Source organism: Nothobranchius furzeri, chromosome 6, assembly GCF_043380555.1.
Source record: "Nothobranchius furzeri strain GRZ-AD chromosome 6, NfurGRZ-RIMD1, whole genome shotgun sequence".
NCBI lineage: Eukaryota > Metazoa > Chordata > Actinopteri > Cyprinodontiformes > Nothobranchiidae > Nothobranchius > Nothobranchius furzeri.
The window spans coordinates 59,466,542-59,484,252 of NC_091746.1; the positions used below are offsets into that span (position 1 = coordinate 59,466,542).

At 40.2% G+C, this 17,711-nt stretch overlaps 1 protein-coding gene across 1 annotated transcript; it reads left to right on the forward strand.

Annotated features, from left to right (window-relative positions):
* Positions 1 to 11,378: 11,378 nt before the first annotated feature.
* rxfp3 (relaxin family peptide receptor 3) lies at positions 11,379 to 16,241 on the forward strand. The gene has a single exon (XM_015975178.3). It carries the CDS (start codon positions 11,587 to 11,589, stop codon positions 12,832 to 12,834), a length of 1,248 nt encoding a protein of 415 aa, XP_015830664.3. The 5' UTR covers positions 11,379 to 11,586; the 3' UTR covers positions 12,835 to 16,241.
* The last annotated feature ends 1,470 nt before the right edge of the window (positions 16,242 to 17,711 follow it).

Consider the following 17,711-nt stretch of genomic DNA (forward strand, 5'->3'; position numbering starts at 1 on the left):
GAATGATGTAAACATGTTGGTGGAGTCGCAGGCCTGAGTCCCACACTGACAGCAGCGACCTACACACAGAAGGGACGCCCAAGAGGAAGAAGCTTTCACCATGAAACGTCTGTCTCTCCTCCTCTAATGGAAGCTTCAGATTCACAAAACTCCAGGCATTCACAAAAAGTATGCTCTCCTGAATTGATCAGTTAAATGTAGAGCTTTTTGCATGCTGGCAAGAAGTTTTTTTTTCTCCCAATGTGTTGTGGAGTAACAAACATGGCATGTCACTGAGTGGTACTGATTACACAGCACTAAATAAATTGTTGCTATGTTGGAAAAAGACGCCAGCTGGCAGCTGGTGATAACGGTCAATCAGGCTGGCTTGGAAAGAGGAAATTAGAGGAAAGGGAGCATGAGAAGAAGCTGTACGCCATGTTAAGGAAATCTCCATAGAATCATACAACCTTACATGTGAAGCTGCAGCTGTTGTGTGTGTTTAGAGCTTTTTGTATATTTCTTCTTTGTTTTTGTTTTTTTTTTTTGTTTCACAGTGTTTTGTTTTCTGCTCCACCAAATCAACAGTTACTGACACCAATAGAGTCATGTCTACATGAAGTAATAGTTTGGAATATTTGAAGTGTAAGACGGATTATGAAAGATTAGTTTATCTGTAGATGTCTCCTTAAATGGCCTCGGATAAGTCCTGACTGAACCAATGGCTAGTCCAACAAGCTAATGGCTATTCTGAACCAAAACATGTTTCTTCTGCTTTAAAACTATGAGGCACTGTTTTTAAAATGACACATTAAATAATTTATTTGCCCACATTTACCTTGGTTGAAATAATTGTACAGATATTTTGCCACATGAGCAGCACACATGCAAATATTATTTATTTATTGATATATATATATATATATAATGTATTTTTACTAATTTTAATTCAATTAAATGTAAAAGACGGACATTTAAATGTATAAAATCCAATTTTAAATATTAACTATAATTAATTATAACATTATTTAATATTTAATGTACAATTTTTATTATAATTGTAAATGTAAAAAAATACATATATAATTATTATATAATTAGCAAATGTGTGAATTAGAACATAAGCAGAAGTTGCTTACGAAAATAAAAGCCTAAAATCCCTCTGCTGGTGAAACTGTACAAGCTTGATCTTTTGCTGATGCTATGTGTGTGTGTGTGTGTGTGTGTGTGTGTGTGTGTGTGTGTGTGTGTGTGTGTGTGTGTGTGTGTGTGTGTGTGTGTGTGTGTGTGTGTGTGTGTGTGTGTGTGTGTGTGTGTGTGTGTGTGTGTGTGTGTGTGTGTGTGTGTGTGTGTGTGTGTGTGTGTGTGTGTGTGTGTGTGTGTGTGTGTGTGTGTGTGTGTGTGTGTGTGTGTGTGTGTGTGAGTGAGAGTGTGTGTGTGAGTGAGAGTGTGTGTGTGAGTGAGAGAGTGAGAGTGTGTGTGTGTGTGAGAGATGGGTTGGAAACTGTTGTCAAGGAATCGTCACACATTTGCAGGTCTCTTGTATTTCAATAAGGGTTTGCTTTTATATATTTTTTTGTTAGGAAATTATCTAAAACTGTAAAGCTTGTAGCTGCACACAGATGTCTAATTTCAACAAATGTAATGTGTTCCAAAGGTTATGTTATGTTCTACCAACAAACACTTTGAACAAAATGCTAATTTCTATTCACAAACAAGCTTCATTGTAAAATTATGATTTTAAAAACCGTTATTTAAATCTAAATGTGGCAAAAATAGCTTTAATTTGGTGTTTTACAAACAGCACCCCATATAAAATCTCTCATAAGTTCTTGCAAACTATTTTATAAACGTTTAAATCAGTTTTACAAATTACAATTTTTTTATATGCTTCAGATTGTTTGTAAGCTTGGAGATAGCTGCAGCTAGCTGTAGTGACACTCTGGAGCCCTTCCTACCTAAATATAATAATCTTTCAGCCAGAATACACAAGCAACAGAAAATGGCAAATCATAAACGTCTACAAAATAATCTTTGTGTGAACTTCTTTATATATTTTGAGATTAGAGTTGTTTTTCAGCAGATTAGAATCATATTAACTCTTCAAACTAAGATTAACAGAACAGCAGATTACTTTTTAATAAATCACAACTTTTCCACAAAACCTCACTTCCAAACACAGGCTAATAAGTTGTTGCCAATGCAGGTGAAAGGTTTAGATCTACTAAATCTTGCAGTTGACTGCAGGGTTAAAAAAAGGACAAGAAGATCTTGTGCTGGAGGTTTTTTAATCCTTATATTTGGAGCCAAAGCAGCCTCTGAGCTTCAGAATGGAACAGCTGAGCCTGTGTGCACGGACTGAAGAGCTCCACTGTATGAGACAGTCTCCAGACTGCCAGCCTCTCCTGGGTTTCAACATCTGTCTCGCATTCAGTCTGAGTCTGTTAAATCTGCGTTTGCCTTTAATAACACCTGTCCGCAAACACCTATTGTGTTTTTACTTAATTGTAGTTATGTCCTGGAATATTCTAGAGAATCAAACACCAAAAGGTGTATAAGCTTTACAGCTTTATGATGGTGTTGTGTTGCTATGGTGCAGTAACACCGGCTGGACTCTGAAGTGTGTGCCAGTGAATACCAGCTTGACACAGCGGACATAACACAACGCTGCCCTCTAATATACAAACTAAATCCCGACGGCACCGCGGGAATGTCTGGACTAAGGTTCTTCATTTACAACGTTCCTCTGTTTTCCTCACCACGTGCACCTCCTCAGCAGCTTTACTGTATTCAAGATAAGAAATCACAACACAATACACTATTTAGTCAACATTTGCGTGCTCATTTGCTCATTTATGTCTAGACACATTTGCATATTAATATATTAGAATTAGAGCAGGCCCCCATTTTAAACACAAAAACACAGTTTCAGACAATATTTAAATATTTGTCTTTGTTTGAGGACTCACCAGGGAGCACAATCAGAAAAGACAGAAGATTGCTGCTGTTTCTTTATGATGGGTGTGCCTGTGGGAAACAAAGCTGATAAGACCAAAGGGGAAAAAAACTGCTAAATTGTTGTAAATGTTTGATTTTGAACAGTCCTTGTGGAGCACCGCACACCACTGCATCCTTCTGTTTGCCTCGTGTCAACATTAGAGGTGAAGTGTTGCTGAAGGACGATCTGAAGACAGTTTTCATCCTATAGGGCAGCAGCAGCTCCACCTGTTACCCTCTGGGTCCAGGCCGGTGGCTCCGTCAGCTGTGCAGGGACTACCAGCATGGAGCGCCACATGGATTTAGTCAGTTGTAATAAGAAAACAGGTTCTGCCTCCAGCTAATGTGTGGTTAGTTTTTGTAGTTAGCATAAAGGCCACTGGAGGTCAGCACAGCATCACCACCTCCTGAATACAAACATTCACTATTTCATTAAAGTTAAGGAGTAAAAGCTAAACTTTCAGAGAACCTGTACCACTTTATTACAGTTTTATTGAAACATAATTTTGTGTACAAAACAATTATATATTAAAGTATTTTATTATAAGTTTTTATCAACTCTATGGCAAGCACAAAGAGTCAACAGTTAAAGTTTGGACTGATATGTAAGTAAACTTTAAATGTTAACTTTAGCTGCAGAATCTATTAATTTGTGTGTGTGTGTGTGTGTGTGTGTGTGTGTGTGTGTGTGTGTGTGTGTGTGTGTGTGTGTGTGTGTGTACTTGTCTATACATCAAAGTGAGGACCAATGACTAGCTTTTTACCTGCAAACTGAGGACATTAGTACCAAAGTGAGGACATTTCTGCGGGTCCTCACTTTTAGGTTAGGCTTAGGCACAATCCAGTCTCTAAAATGAATGGTAGTCAAGGACGGTCCTCACAATGAATGCTAGATGAGAAGGTGTGTGTGTGTGTGTGTGTGTGTGTGTGTGTGTGTGTGTGTGTGTGTGTGTGTGTGTGTGTGTGTGTGTGTGTGTGTGTGTGTGTGTGTGTGTGTGTGTGTGTGTGTGTGTGTGTGTGTGTGTGTGTGTGTGTGTGTTGATAGTTTAACAGGTATTTTTGGCAGAAGTGGTTATAAGAAAAATGAATAATAATCTTCAATTGACCCTAATTCCCCTCAGCTTTAAAGCGGTCTGATGTTTCTTCTTCAGATTGACCCAGCTGTCATCTGAAGATAACTTCTTCAAGTTAGGGAATTAGGACACCCTTACTAGGGAAGCCAGAGATCTGTGGCTGGAACCTCAAACTCTGATAAGGAAGGCTTTTCTTGCCCTTTGAGTCTTATTCCTGATATGCGGAGAATTCAAATCCATCAGGTAAATACAGTGGGATGTAAAAGTTTGGGCAGCCTTGTTAATCTTCATGATTTTCCTGTTATGATTTTTAAAAATGTCAATCAAATATATCATATAGGAGACACACACAGTGATTATGGAGAAGGGAAATAAAGATTATAGGAATTATATAAAGTGTGCAATAATCTTTTAAGCAAAATTAGGCAGGTGCATACATTTGGGCACTCTTGTCCTTTTATTGATTCCAAAACCTGTAGAACTAATTATTGGAACTAAAAATAGGTTTGATAAGCTCAGTGACCCTTGACTCCATACACAGGGGAATCAAATTATGAGAATGAGTATTTAGGGGGCCAAATGTGTTTCCCTCCTCTTCTAATTTTCTCTGAAGAGTAGCAACATGGGGTCTCAGAACAACTCTCACATGACCTGAAAACAGATTGTTCACCATCATGGTTTAGGGGAAGGATACAGAAAGCTGTCTCAGATATTTCAGCTGTCTGCTTCCACAGTTAGGAACGTATTGAGGAAATGGAAGACCACAGGCACAGTTCAGGTTAAGGCTCCAAGTGGCAGAAGAAGAAAAATCTGGGATAAACAAAAGTGAAGAATGGTTAGAACAGTCAGAGTCTACCCACAGACCAGCATCAAAGACCTACAACATCATCCTGCTGCAGATGGAGTCTATGTGCATCGTTCAACTATTCGGTGCACTTCACACAAGGAGATGCTGTATGTGAGAGTCATGCAGAGGAACCCTTTTCTCCGCCCACAGCACAAACAGAGCTGTTTGAGGTTTGCTAAAGCACATTTGAACAAGCCAGCTTCATTTTGGAATAAGGTGCTGTGGACTGATAACAGTAAAACTGAGCCATTTGTGAATAACAAGGGGCGTTATGCATGGACGAAAAACACCTATCTACAGTAAAACATGGTGGTGGTTCCATCATGCTGTGGGTTGTGTGGCCAGTGCAGGGACTGGGAATCTTGTTATTGAGGGACTCATGGATTCCACTCAATATCAGTAGATTCTGGAGACCAAAGTCCAGGAATCAGTGACAAAGCTGAAGCTGCACTGGGGCTGGATCTGTCAACAAGACAACGACCATAAACACTGCTAAACATCTACTAAGGCCTTCATGCAGAGGAACAAGTGAATGTTCTAGAATGACCATCTCAGTTCCCAGACCTGAATATTATTGAACATCTGTGGTGTGAGATAAAGAGAGCTGTCCATGCTCAGGGGCATCAAACTTGAATACACTAGAGATGTTTTGTAAAGAAGAATGGTCTAAAATACCTTCGGCCAGAATTCAGACTCTCATTGGAAGCTATACGAAGAGTTTAGAGGCTGTTATTTCCACCAAACCAATTTTGAGTTCCAATAACTAGTTCTACAGGTTTTGGAATCATTAAAATGACAGCAGTGCCCAAATTTATGCACCTGCCTAATTTTGTTTAAACAATCATTGCACTTTTTGTTAATCCTATAAACATTGTTTCCCTTATCAAATATCACTGTGTGTGCCTCCTATATGATATATTTAATTGCCATTTTTTGTCATAACAACCAACGATTTATAAAGAAAAGTTATGAAAATTAACAAGGCTGCCGAAATTCTCCTATCCCACTGTATTTAGTTAAAACATCACACAGAGAGGAAATAGGTCTTGCATTCATCATGCATTGGTATGTCTTGTAAAGTTAAACTAACACAGGATGAATAATAGACAAATTATTACGGATATTCTACATGCATTCACAATCCTTTAATTAAAAGTCAGAAAACTGATGATGAAATGCAAACATGAGTGCAGTTTTATCATTTAGCATTTCGTTATATTAATGAAAAATCTTGCTTTTCTGCAGGTGACTTTAATAATCGTACATATCAGCGTAAGTCATTCAGCCAAATCCAGCAGGAGAACTGAAGCATGTCAGCACTTTGGAGGAAATAAACCAGCAAAGTATGAAACACAAACAAAACACATGAGAACAGAGTATGCATCATCTTAATAGAAAATCAAGAAGTTGTATTCACTTCAACTACCTTGTTGACATGAGACTGGTTGAAAATTCTGTTTAATAATTAAGACAGAGATTTGTAAAAGACAGAAGGAGTCTGAAGAGTTTTTGTGTTTTCCAAGAAAAAAATCAGTGAGGTTCTGAACTATGTTGCTCTTCAAAATTCAATTCTATTTCATTTAATTTAGTTATATAGTGCTCACTTACTAGTGCTAGATTCCATTTTCTGCTTTAATCACTTGTAATCTGACATTTGGTTTGACAGGCCAACTGGATGGAATACCAATAATTAAATCCTCTGGTTTTTGAGGTTACGGATTTGTCCGCCCTCTGCAGGGACAAAACTGTTATTACAGGCAGCGTTCATAATGCTAAACTAGACATAACTCAGCAACACTTCCTGTGGATTTCTTCAAAATAAATTATACTACTTTAAATGACTGCAGGTAAACTATTTCACTACCAAAACGACAAATATATTTAATTATCTGTGGTCAACACAAGTAACTCAACAATCTACAGCTGGAGCTATTAGCAGCTAGTTACAAAACAAATGTATATAATTTTAAGGATTTTTATTAAGATGAGGAGGCTAAAATATTCTTAAAAGGGCCAGATCATGTTATTTAAAGCCTTTGAGAGCAAAGGTAGGCAGAGTATATAATGAAATCTTATTGTTGGCATGATTGAGATGTCATTTTATCTTAAATATGAGTTATTTTAATCAGCCTAAATTTATACTCAGAAATGAAGTGGTCTGTTTCAGTAAAGCTCCAGTCACACCCATTCCAACCAAACACACCTACAATGGTGTCTTGGGCAAACCAACTGTTGTGTTGTCCTTGGTAGTCTAGCAGTTAAAGCAACTGCCTTTCATCTTTTGCTGTGTCCTCATGCCAGTTCGACTCCTGGTGTGGGTAGTAATTTATTTAGCCAGCTGAAGCAGGTTCCATTTTTAAAAAATGTTTTAGTTTTATTGATTATTTTCTGCAAAATATTTAGTGTCTTTAAAGATCTTTGAATTTAGTTATTTCCAAGCAGTATTGTAGTTGATACTCTGCTCACGTCACATGGACTCACACAAAGAAAGTAAAAAAAAATAAAAATTTAAATTGTTATTATATTTTAAACTGTTTAAAAAGCTGGCAGGTGTAGCTAGGAAATAAGAAAAAATGTTACTGCTGAAACTGGGAGTCAAACCGGTGTAAGACACCATGAAACATAGGTACTCTAACCACTGGGCTACCAAGTCTCTTACAAAGTGTTAAACACATGTTCTGTCCTAGCCATTCACTGTGGACAGGATGCATGTTTTTTACAGCAGTGTTTTGTCCCTAATGAAGAAGTCATTTGTCAGAACATCCACTCTGGTACAAGTGGAGGTTTAAAGCAGTCATGTAACACAAAGGTCACATTCTAAACTGCAGCACGAAATCAACCACTCTATGCCTGCAACTCGGAGAAAGTGGGCATTACTGACTACTTCCAAGAAAGGTGGGTTCCAGATTGCAGCCTAGCTTCAGGGGAGGAGCAGGGCATAATGATGTCCTTGATTTCCATCGAGGCTTGTGGCTGAGACAGGAACAGGAGTATGATTGCAGCCAAAACAGGTTTCGGGGTAATTTTAATGAGGAAATGTCAATAACACATTGTAAAAAGCTCCAAAAAGTTGATTTCCCATGATATGGTCCCTTTAAGCAGTTGTAGATAAGAAAATACCACATTCGGCTGTGCACAACCACCAATTATTCCTGTCAAACCTTTCTTGAGACCTCATTTTAGATCAAACTGCACAAAACACATATGTTTCACTTTAAATCCTGCAAAAGTTTCCACCATAACGTCTTGCTCTTGTGCACTCCTACAGACATTAAAGATGGCACTCACCATCCTCAGCCCAAGGTTACAGCATTTCCATCCTCTCCATCTGTTTGTTGGCTCAGCATTCCCTCATCAGCTGACAAGACACTTAGACAAATCACATTTACTGTCAAACTAAATCCTCTTGACCTGAAAAGACAGAAATAACCAGAAATTCTCAGAAAAAATGTGTGAATGTGTGTGTGAATGGGTGAATGACTGATTGTGTTGTAAAGCACCTTGGGGGGCTCGAGGGCTCTAGAAGGCACTATATTAAATACGGGCCATTTACCATTTCACCATTTAATTTGAATGCACACCAGAAACAAGCAAATGTGCCTTGAAACGTTTTCATGCACCTGTTGATGTTGGGTATCCAAGACCCAAGGGATCCCCACAAAATAGTCTGTGCTGTGGTTGTCAGGTTAGTGAGATGTATTTTTTATTACATTTATACAATCCCAATAACACATCAAAACTCCATAAAAAGCTATAAGTTAGCTTAAAGTTTGTAAATGATCACGTGTGCGTGTAGGAGTTGTGTTTGGGGTTCCTGGCTAGTCTTGGACACAGGCAAGGGGGTCCTATAAAAAAGTTTGAAAACCACAGCTTTAAATGAAAAATCTTTGCTTCAGCTGTTTATTTGTAAGGGAGTGTGGATTATACACACTTCTGTGCTGAAGTTGGGAAATAAAGCAAAGACTTCTGCCAAAAATATGGAGAACAGCTGCTCTGCTGCATGCACTGAGCCTATAAAAATCCAGACAAATTTCAGAGTCCCCCAGCCTCTCGTTTTTCAGGCTTGATGATCCCACCACAGCTGTCAGACAAACGTACATTTCAAGGTGACTTTATTAATACAAAAAAATTAGATTTATGCTTAACTGGTTAACTTTAAGCAAATGCTGATTCAAGTCCCCATGGGAGTTCTCTTGGTTTCACCTTTCCCTGATGATGCCATGACATATCAAATCAAATCAAATTTATTTATGAAGCGCTTTTCATAAGAATGCAGCTCAAAGCGCTTTACAATATTAACAACAACCAGACAGCAGTCGGTTTCCCACTCCTCCCACACAGATTCACATACAGGATCCGCTTTGTATTTCCCTCCTCCCACACTCAATCCCATCCCAAGCACACACACACACACACACACACACACACACACACACACACACACACACACACACACACACACACACACACACACACACACACACACACACACGTAAAAGAGAAAGGGCTGCTGGCTGAGTGTAGATGTAGTAGGAATAAATCAAGACTGCACCGGGAGCAGCAGGATCGGTAGCAGTAGCCTGGGCAAGAGGAGGCACGAGAAGCACCCCAACCACCACAGCCAACCGCTGCCCCTGGGTCAGCCGGCCCCCACAGAGGAAACACTGGTTTACTAATGAGACTAAGATAACAAGTTAAGAAACAAATTAAACATAAACAGCTGATGAATAAAAATCTAAATAAAACACACAGATAAAAGATAACCAAGCAGAAACATATAATTAAATATATAAAAATATTGTACAACAGATTATTAATACTGGTTAAAACTAATAATTATTACAAGTTAAAAAAATATATAAGAAAATATGCGTCATTTAAGTAAAACACTAATAAAATACATAAAAGATGGTAAAACAGGCTAAAATAGATCAAAATCACTGAACTATCGCTGTACTAAAAAGGTGAGTCTTGATCCTGGTCTTAAAAACAAGTACACTCTCTATGGCCCTGAGGTCCTCTGGCAGACTGATCCAGAGGTGAGCGCCATAAAACTGGAAGGATGCCTCGCCTTGGGAGTGTGTTCTGACTTTTGGAATGACGAGGAGATGGCTGTCAGAGGAGCGCAGGGACCGCGAAGGCTCGTATTTATGAAGCACGTCTGAGAGATAAGAAGGCCCAAGACTATTAAGACATTTAAAAAGATTAAAAGAACCTCAAAATCGATCCTGAAACATACAGGAATCCAATGTAGCTTGTTTAAGACACGTGCAACGTGCTCCTGCCTCCTGGTCTTCGTCAGGACACCAGCTGCTGAATTTTGCAGGAGTTGTAAACCTGAGGTACTCTATTTGGGAAGACAAGATAGCAGGGCATTACAGTAATCAATTCTATTGGTGATCAAAGCATGCATCAGCGTCTCTGTATCGGCCAGAGAGAGAAAGAGGCGGACTCTGGCGATGTTTTTCAGGTGATAAAAACCAATTTTTGCAATGTTCTTAATGGTGGGGATAAAAGTTAGCTCAGAATCAAAAATCACACCCAGGTTCTTCACTTGAGAAGACTTCGGTTTTGTCCAGGTTAAACTGGAGAAAGTTTTCTGCCATCCAGGATTCAATATTCGAAATGCAATTAAAAAGGGCATCAAATGGTTGTGCGTCATCGGGAGACACAGAGATGTACATCTGTGTATCATCTGCATAACTGTGAAATTGTACTCTGTGTAGTCCGATGACATCACCAAGTGGAAGCACAAGCATATACAGATTAAAAAACACTGGGCTGAAAATCGAACCCTGGGGCACACCACATGTAATCTCAGGGGTCTTAGAACAGAAGGTATCTAGACTTATCATAAATGTCCCGTCTGTGAGACACAAAGTAAACCATTTATGGATGGCACCAGGGGCGGCGTTAGGCCCGGCTACTTGGGCTCAAGCCCCGAATGTTTTATGAAAAGACTAAGTGCGTGTTACGTGTGTATGTGCACGCACGTGCGCGCGCGTGTGTTACGCCCCGGATCTTTTTCAGTCCTAAATCCGCCCCTGGAGAGGCAGATGTGTTTTAACCGGGTTAAAAGAATGTTGTGGTCCACTGTATCAAAGGCAGCACTTAAATCCAGTAGAACCAGAACAGTTACTTTCTGTGAATCAAAATGTATTCTTAGGTCATTTAAAACTCTTTAAAAATATGCATGCCATGCGTGTATACGTGCACGCGCTCGGAAGACGCTGGGGAGGATTGGAGAAGGGAGGGAGAGAGAGGGAGCGAGTCAAGTGGATTTAAAAACAGAAATTCCAGCACAACATCATCAATGGTTTCCTAAAAGCCTCACAATGACAGCTGATGACATTAGAAATGATTATTGATGCGGCTGTTTGCTCCCTCGTGGCGCCTCAGCCAAGGAGCGCCAGGTTGCGCCGGAGCGCTGCGTCAGGAGCTTTTTTTTTTTTTTTCGCTTCTCAGTTTTGGAGACACACTCAAAAGCTCAGAGTGATGACCTGAAGATCAGCTCCGTCTCTTCTCCGGCAGCATTTCATTAATCTAAATGAACAAGTTAACGCCTGAAGTGTGTGTGTGTGTGTGTGTGTGTGTGTGTGTGTAAAGGTTGTTTTATTTTTTACCAACACGGATTTTTGTTTTCCCGGAAAGTGAACTGGTTGGCGTGACTTCGCTAAATATGTTTGATGGATGAAAGATAACATGTCAGGAGAATTTAGTGACAGAAATGAGGAAGGCTCCTCCGGGACGGTCCTTTCTCCATCCTTCAACTCCAGCTGCGTTTTCAACAGCACCAACTGCTCGCACCGGGACTTCCACATGTCAGACTTTGGGAAAGCTGAATTTGTTGGAGATGGCGCTGCTGTCGTGAGGATTACTATCTCCGTCATTTACTCCCTGGTCTGTGCTCTTGGTCTGGTGGGGAACTTACTGGTTTTGTACTTGATGAAGTCCAAACAGATGTGGAGAAAATCCTCCATCAACCTTTTCGTGACAGGTTTGGCGGTGACCGACTTCCAGTTCGTCCTGACACTGCCGTTCTGGGCAGTGGAGAACGCGCTGGACTTCACCTGGCCCTTCGGCAAAGCCATGTGCAAGATAGTATCCTACGTGACAGCCATGAACATGTACGCCAGCGTGTTTTTTCTCACGGCCATGAGCGTGGCGAGGTACTGCTCCCTCGCCTCTGCGCTCAAAGGAAGGCGGCGGAGGACGCACTGTTCGTCCGCGCGCTGCGTCTCTGTGCTCATCTGGTTCTCCGCCGTCTCTGCCGCGCTGCCGCACGCGGTTTTCTCCACCACCGCGACCTTTTCCAACGAGGACCTGTGCCTCGTCAAATTCCCAGAAACAAACGGCTCGGCGCAGTTCTGGCTGGGACTCTACCACTCGCAGAAAGTGCTGCTGGGCTTTTTGGTGCCGCTGGGGGTTATCTGCGTGTGTTATCTGCAGCTTTTGCGGTTCATCACCAACAAAAACATCAACACATCGAGCGCAAAGCGGCGCGCCAAGGTCACCAGGTCTGTCACCATTGTGGTTCTGTCCTTTTTCCTGTGCTGGCTGCCCAACCAGGCGCTCACTGCCTGGGGCATCCTCATCAAACTGAACGCGGTGCATTTCACCTATGAGTACTACACCATGCAGGTGTTTGTGTTCCCCGTGTCCGTGTGCCTGGCGCACTCCAACAGCTGCCTGAACCCCATCCTGTACTGCCTGATGAGACGGGAGTTCAGAAAGGCGCTGAAGAATCTCTTCTGGCGCATGACCTCTCCATCTGTGACCACCTTAAGACCAATCACTGCCTCAATAAAGCCGGAGCTGGACGAGCGCGGACACGCGCTCGGGGTCGGTAACGCACCGGCGGCGCTGGACGTGGTGTTTTATCCCCCGGGGGCTGTCATTTATAACGACAGGCGAGACCTACCGCAGAACAGCACTTAGCGCCATGTGAAGACCTGGCAGCTGCGCTGATGGGGAATTATGCGCACCAGTCCAAGTGAAATACATTTTAACGAAAATTAAAGAGAAAACAATGTTGGATCAATCACCAAGCTCCTATTTGTTCACATAATGAACACATCCAAACTTTCAACACTTAGTTTGTCTTTTGTTCACTAGAAGCAGCTAAAACACCCACTCTGTTTTTTTTAATGTGCTGTTCATTCAAAAATGTCACAAATGTTTAGTAAAGCTGTCAGTGGAATGTTGGACACCTGCTGGTTCTCCTCTTTGATCAGGATGACATTCCCTGTTGAAGAATTTCATGTTCCAGATTTAAAACGAGGCCAGTTCCACAGAAGACTGATGGTTGGTCACACATCTCAACAAGACAGCTGAGGTTTCAAAAGCTGTTATTTCAAATAAAGAGTTGGACTGAAAAAAGACGCTATTGTGCAAGCAGGATAGCTTCCTTCCTGTGCTTGAATTTGTTTTGGGGCATATAGTTATAATATTTTTATTTTTCATTCTAATTTGGGCAAATAAAGCCTATATAACATAAACTAAGGATTTTAACATACAGCAGTCTAATGTTCTCCATTTGGATTTATTTTTTATTTAGTTTTTGCTCAAAGGATGTTTAAGAAATTACAGGAATTAAATGAATTTCAGCTGACCTTCTGGCTGAAAGGTCAAATAACACATTTGGAAAATTAATTGAAAAAAAAAAAGGATAATTATTCAAAACCTTTTGTTTAATAATTAACCTACAAAGATGTAAATGCATCCTTTACACCCGCTCATCCGGGCAGGGCTGGCGCCTATCCGCTGTCTGGCCAAACAAACAAATACATCCTGGACTTGTCAGTCCATCACTGGTCATGCAAATAATATTTCAAAATGAAGTTAAACACAAATAGTTATTTGACTTATGTAAAATGTGTCATCTTTTATTAACTGAGACAAAGCAGGAATTCAGTAGAAATAAAAAAATAATAACAGAAGTCAGAATTTGATCTGAGCTGTGCAGGAGGAAGAACTCACATTCATGTTTGCATCACTTGCATCCTTTTCTTTTTAAAGGCATGAACAACTCTAAATAAACCCCGGGCAACTTAATAATAATCTACAAATTACAGATGGTATATTTTCTGTGACTCAGTTACATTCTATGCATCCATGCTTGATTAATCAGCATTTATTTTGCCCATAGAAGAAAAACTGGTTGAAGATCCAAAGCGAATGCAGCAAAATTATGGAATTTAAATATGTCAGTGTGTGTTTAGTTAAAAGCTAATTTGCTCTATCTGAGTGTTTTTGAGAGACAAAGTCACCAAATAGAAACACAAATAAATGTCAGCTTGGATTCAGAAACTCATCATTGACCCTCCTGTAAAACCCAAACAAGCAGTGCAAAGGAAAACAGCTTTGATTGTTCTTTGGCACATGAAAGCAAGGTTAATTTAATTAGAGAGAAATGAGGGAGACGGTGTGTGTGTGTGTGTGTGTGTGTGTGTGTGTGTGTGTGTGTGTGTGTGTGTGTGTGTGTGTGTGTGTGTGTGTGTGTGTGTGTGTGTGTGTGTGTGTGTGTGTGTGTGTGTGTGTACAGGTACAGGACCAGGCTAATAAATTGATACAACAGAGCAATCTGTCATGTGGGTGATGAATGTCACATCAATCCAGCCCCCCCAAGGAACCCCCTTTTGTGGGATTGAACAGCCTAAATCAAAATTAGGATTAGGAATTCAGATTCCAGAGTGAATTTTCTTCAGGGGATTTACTGATGTTCACCCTTCTGACTGTGCTGATGAGGAGGCTTTATTTGTCAGAAATGTTGAGAAACAACAGAAAAATAAATCTTTAATAAAACTTCTCCTTTGTTCTGTTTCATACGCGATCCTGCTTGTTTTTGTTTCCCCTCCGGAAAGGAAGCGTTGCCGCTTAGAAGTGAGAAACACTCAAACGCGGTGGTTTCAGATGCTGCAGCTGTCACTGCCAGAGTCGCAGTGAGCTATTACACGTTGTCAGGGGTGAGAACAAGCCTTGTGAGGCGAAGGATCACATTTGGAGCCTGAGAGCAGAGATGCTGTATAACGAGGGGCAAAGAAAGGTACCTTCATTCTGATCCAGACTTTAATGAAGAGAATAGTGTCCTGTAGCTCCCACCATCACCCCATTTTTCTTTGTCTTCTTGTGCATTAGATTTTCTGACATCAGCGAAACCTGCTGGTCCATTCTCCGGCGTGCAAAAGGTATATTCTGTGTTTTTGACATACAGTAGGATCAAAACTTAGGGCAGCCTTGTTAATCTTCCTGATTTTCCTGTACACATCGTTGGTTGATACGATAAAAATGTTCACTTAAATACATCATATACACAGTGATACTTGAGAAGTGAAGCAAAGTTTATGAGTTTTTACAGAAAGTGTGCAATAATTGTTTAAACAAAATTAGTCAGGTGCATAAATTAGAAAACAAATGAACTCAGTATTCAGTAAATCCTTCTTTAACAAAAATAACAGCCCCCCTTCCTATAGCTTCCAATGAGAGTCTGGATTCTGGTCGAAGGTATTTTAGACCGTTCTTTACAAAACAGCTCCAGTTCATTCAGGTTTAATGGCTTCCAGCATGGACAGCTCTCTTTCCTTCACACCACAGATGCTCAATAATATTCAGCTCTGGGGACTGAGATGGTCATTCCAGAACATTCTACTTTTTCCTCTGCATGAATGCCTTAGTAGATAATGAGCAGTGTTCAGGGTGGTTGTCTTGTTGACAGATCCAGCCCCGGTGCAGCTTCAGCTTTGTCACTGATCCCTGGACATGCAGAATCTGCTGATATTGAGTGGAATCCATGTGTCCCTCAACTTTGACAAGATTCCCAGTCCCTGCACTGGTCACACAACCCACAGCATGATGGAACCACCACCATGTTTTACTGTAGGTAGCAGGTGTTTCTCGTCCATGCATAACGCCCCTTGTTATTCCCAAATGACAGTTTAAGTTTTATCAGTCCACAGCACCTTATTCCAAAATGAAGCTGGCTAGTCCAAATGTGCTTTAGCAAACCTCAAGCAGCTCTGTTTGTGCTGTGGGCGGAGAAAAGGGTTCCTCTGCATGACTCTCACATACAGCATCTCCTTGTGTGAAGTGCACCGAATAGTTGAACGATGCACATAGACTCCATCTGCAGCAGGATGATGTTGTAGGTCTTTGATGCTGGTCTGTGGGTAGACTCTGACTGTTCTAACCATTCTTCACTTTTGTTTATCCCAGATTTTTCTTCTTCTGCCACTTGGAGCCTTAACCTGAACTGTGCCTGTGGCCTTCCATTTCCCCTTAAATACGCTTTCTCATAACAAATGAATTCTGAGTTCCAATAATTAGTTCTAAAGGTTTTGGAATCAATAAAATGGCACTTCCTGTAAATCCTATAAACTTTGTTTCACTTCCCAAATATCACTGTGTGTGTCTCCTATATGATATGAAATGAAATGTTTTATCATAACAGCCAACGGTTTATACAGGAAAGTCGTGGAATGACTTTAAGGAATGTAATTTTTCTTGGCAATTCTTTAAAAAAATGAACTGAACTTCTAATAATGAAAGAAAAAGTTTAGGGGTTTGTTTTGAAGGTATTTACAGCTTTCTTAATCATTTTGAGAACTGCTAAAACAAAGCAGGATTTGATAAAGGAAAAAAAATTCCTTAAAGGAATACTTCTCATCGGCTGTCTTTTGTGATCGAGTTTTAAACTAAGACATGTAGGGTTATACTCATTCACCTTTGACCTTTTGCTAGGATATGAAATGTAATGAGAACAGGTGAAATTAAAAAATATAAGTAAAAGTTTATTTCAGTAGTTCAACCTAAAAGGTGAAACTAATTTATGAGATAGACTCATTAGATACAAATCCAGATATGTCAGCCTTTATTTATCATTGTGATGCTTATTCTTACAGCTTATGGAAACCCCTAACTCAAATTCTTTAAATATTCTAGGCTCACATCCATGGCTAGTTCCTGAGCTTCAGATGACTAGCAAGATTGACTTACAGTAATGTGTTTTTATATAATAATAAAAGAACAACAACTTAGTCTCAAGTTCTTTATATAATTGCAGTGATTTAGTAATAATAATGTCTAGGAAGCAAACTCCACATCCAGCATATTTGTTATTGCAACACTTCAAACTTGGCTTAAGTCATCTGAGGTGAAACTAACCCGGATAAAGAAACAACAGGTTAGATAAGGAGCTGGATTTTTGAGACTGACAGGGACGGAAACAGAACAGTGAGTGGTGACTCATCCCAAGGAGAAGTGATAATCTTCTACCAAGACGCTGCACAGGCTGAGCTGTGTCTCCTTGGTCCAGGATAAAGGGAACTGTAAGGCCATTGCATCAGAAAAAGAGGAAAAGGGCTGAAAAGTTTCCTTGGAAAACTTAAAACTTAAATGAGACAGAAAATGTAAAGTTTGCCTACCATCTGGCAGAGAAGACTGAGGCTTTATAGCAGGAGATAATTACAGAGGAGCAGCTGGACACCCAGTGGACAAGAAACTCCTCCCTAAAGTTAAACAGGGAGCAACAGGATGAGATGATTGGAAGGTTTGGAAAATAGACTGATACTAATTTCATCCACCAATTGATGCCATCATGGAATAGAACTGAAATATAATTTTTACAGTTTTTTTCGATTGCTAAAACTCAAAAATCAAAAATGAGGCACGAATTTTACAACCTCTACTTCAATTCCCAATCGCCTGACTCCATTTATCACTACTTAAGATTGCCTTATCATATTAGCTCTCTGATTGTCCTCCTTTACACTCTGATGTCAATTTCACATCACCATGCTGTCAAAGCACAGCACACAATT

What these genes read in the sequence shown, in the direction of transcription:
- rxfp3 (XM_015975178.3), top strand. Translation starts at nt 11,587, where the DNA reads ATGAAAGATAACATGTCAGGAGAATTTAGTGACAGAAATGAGGAAGGC.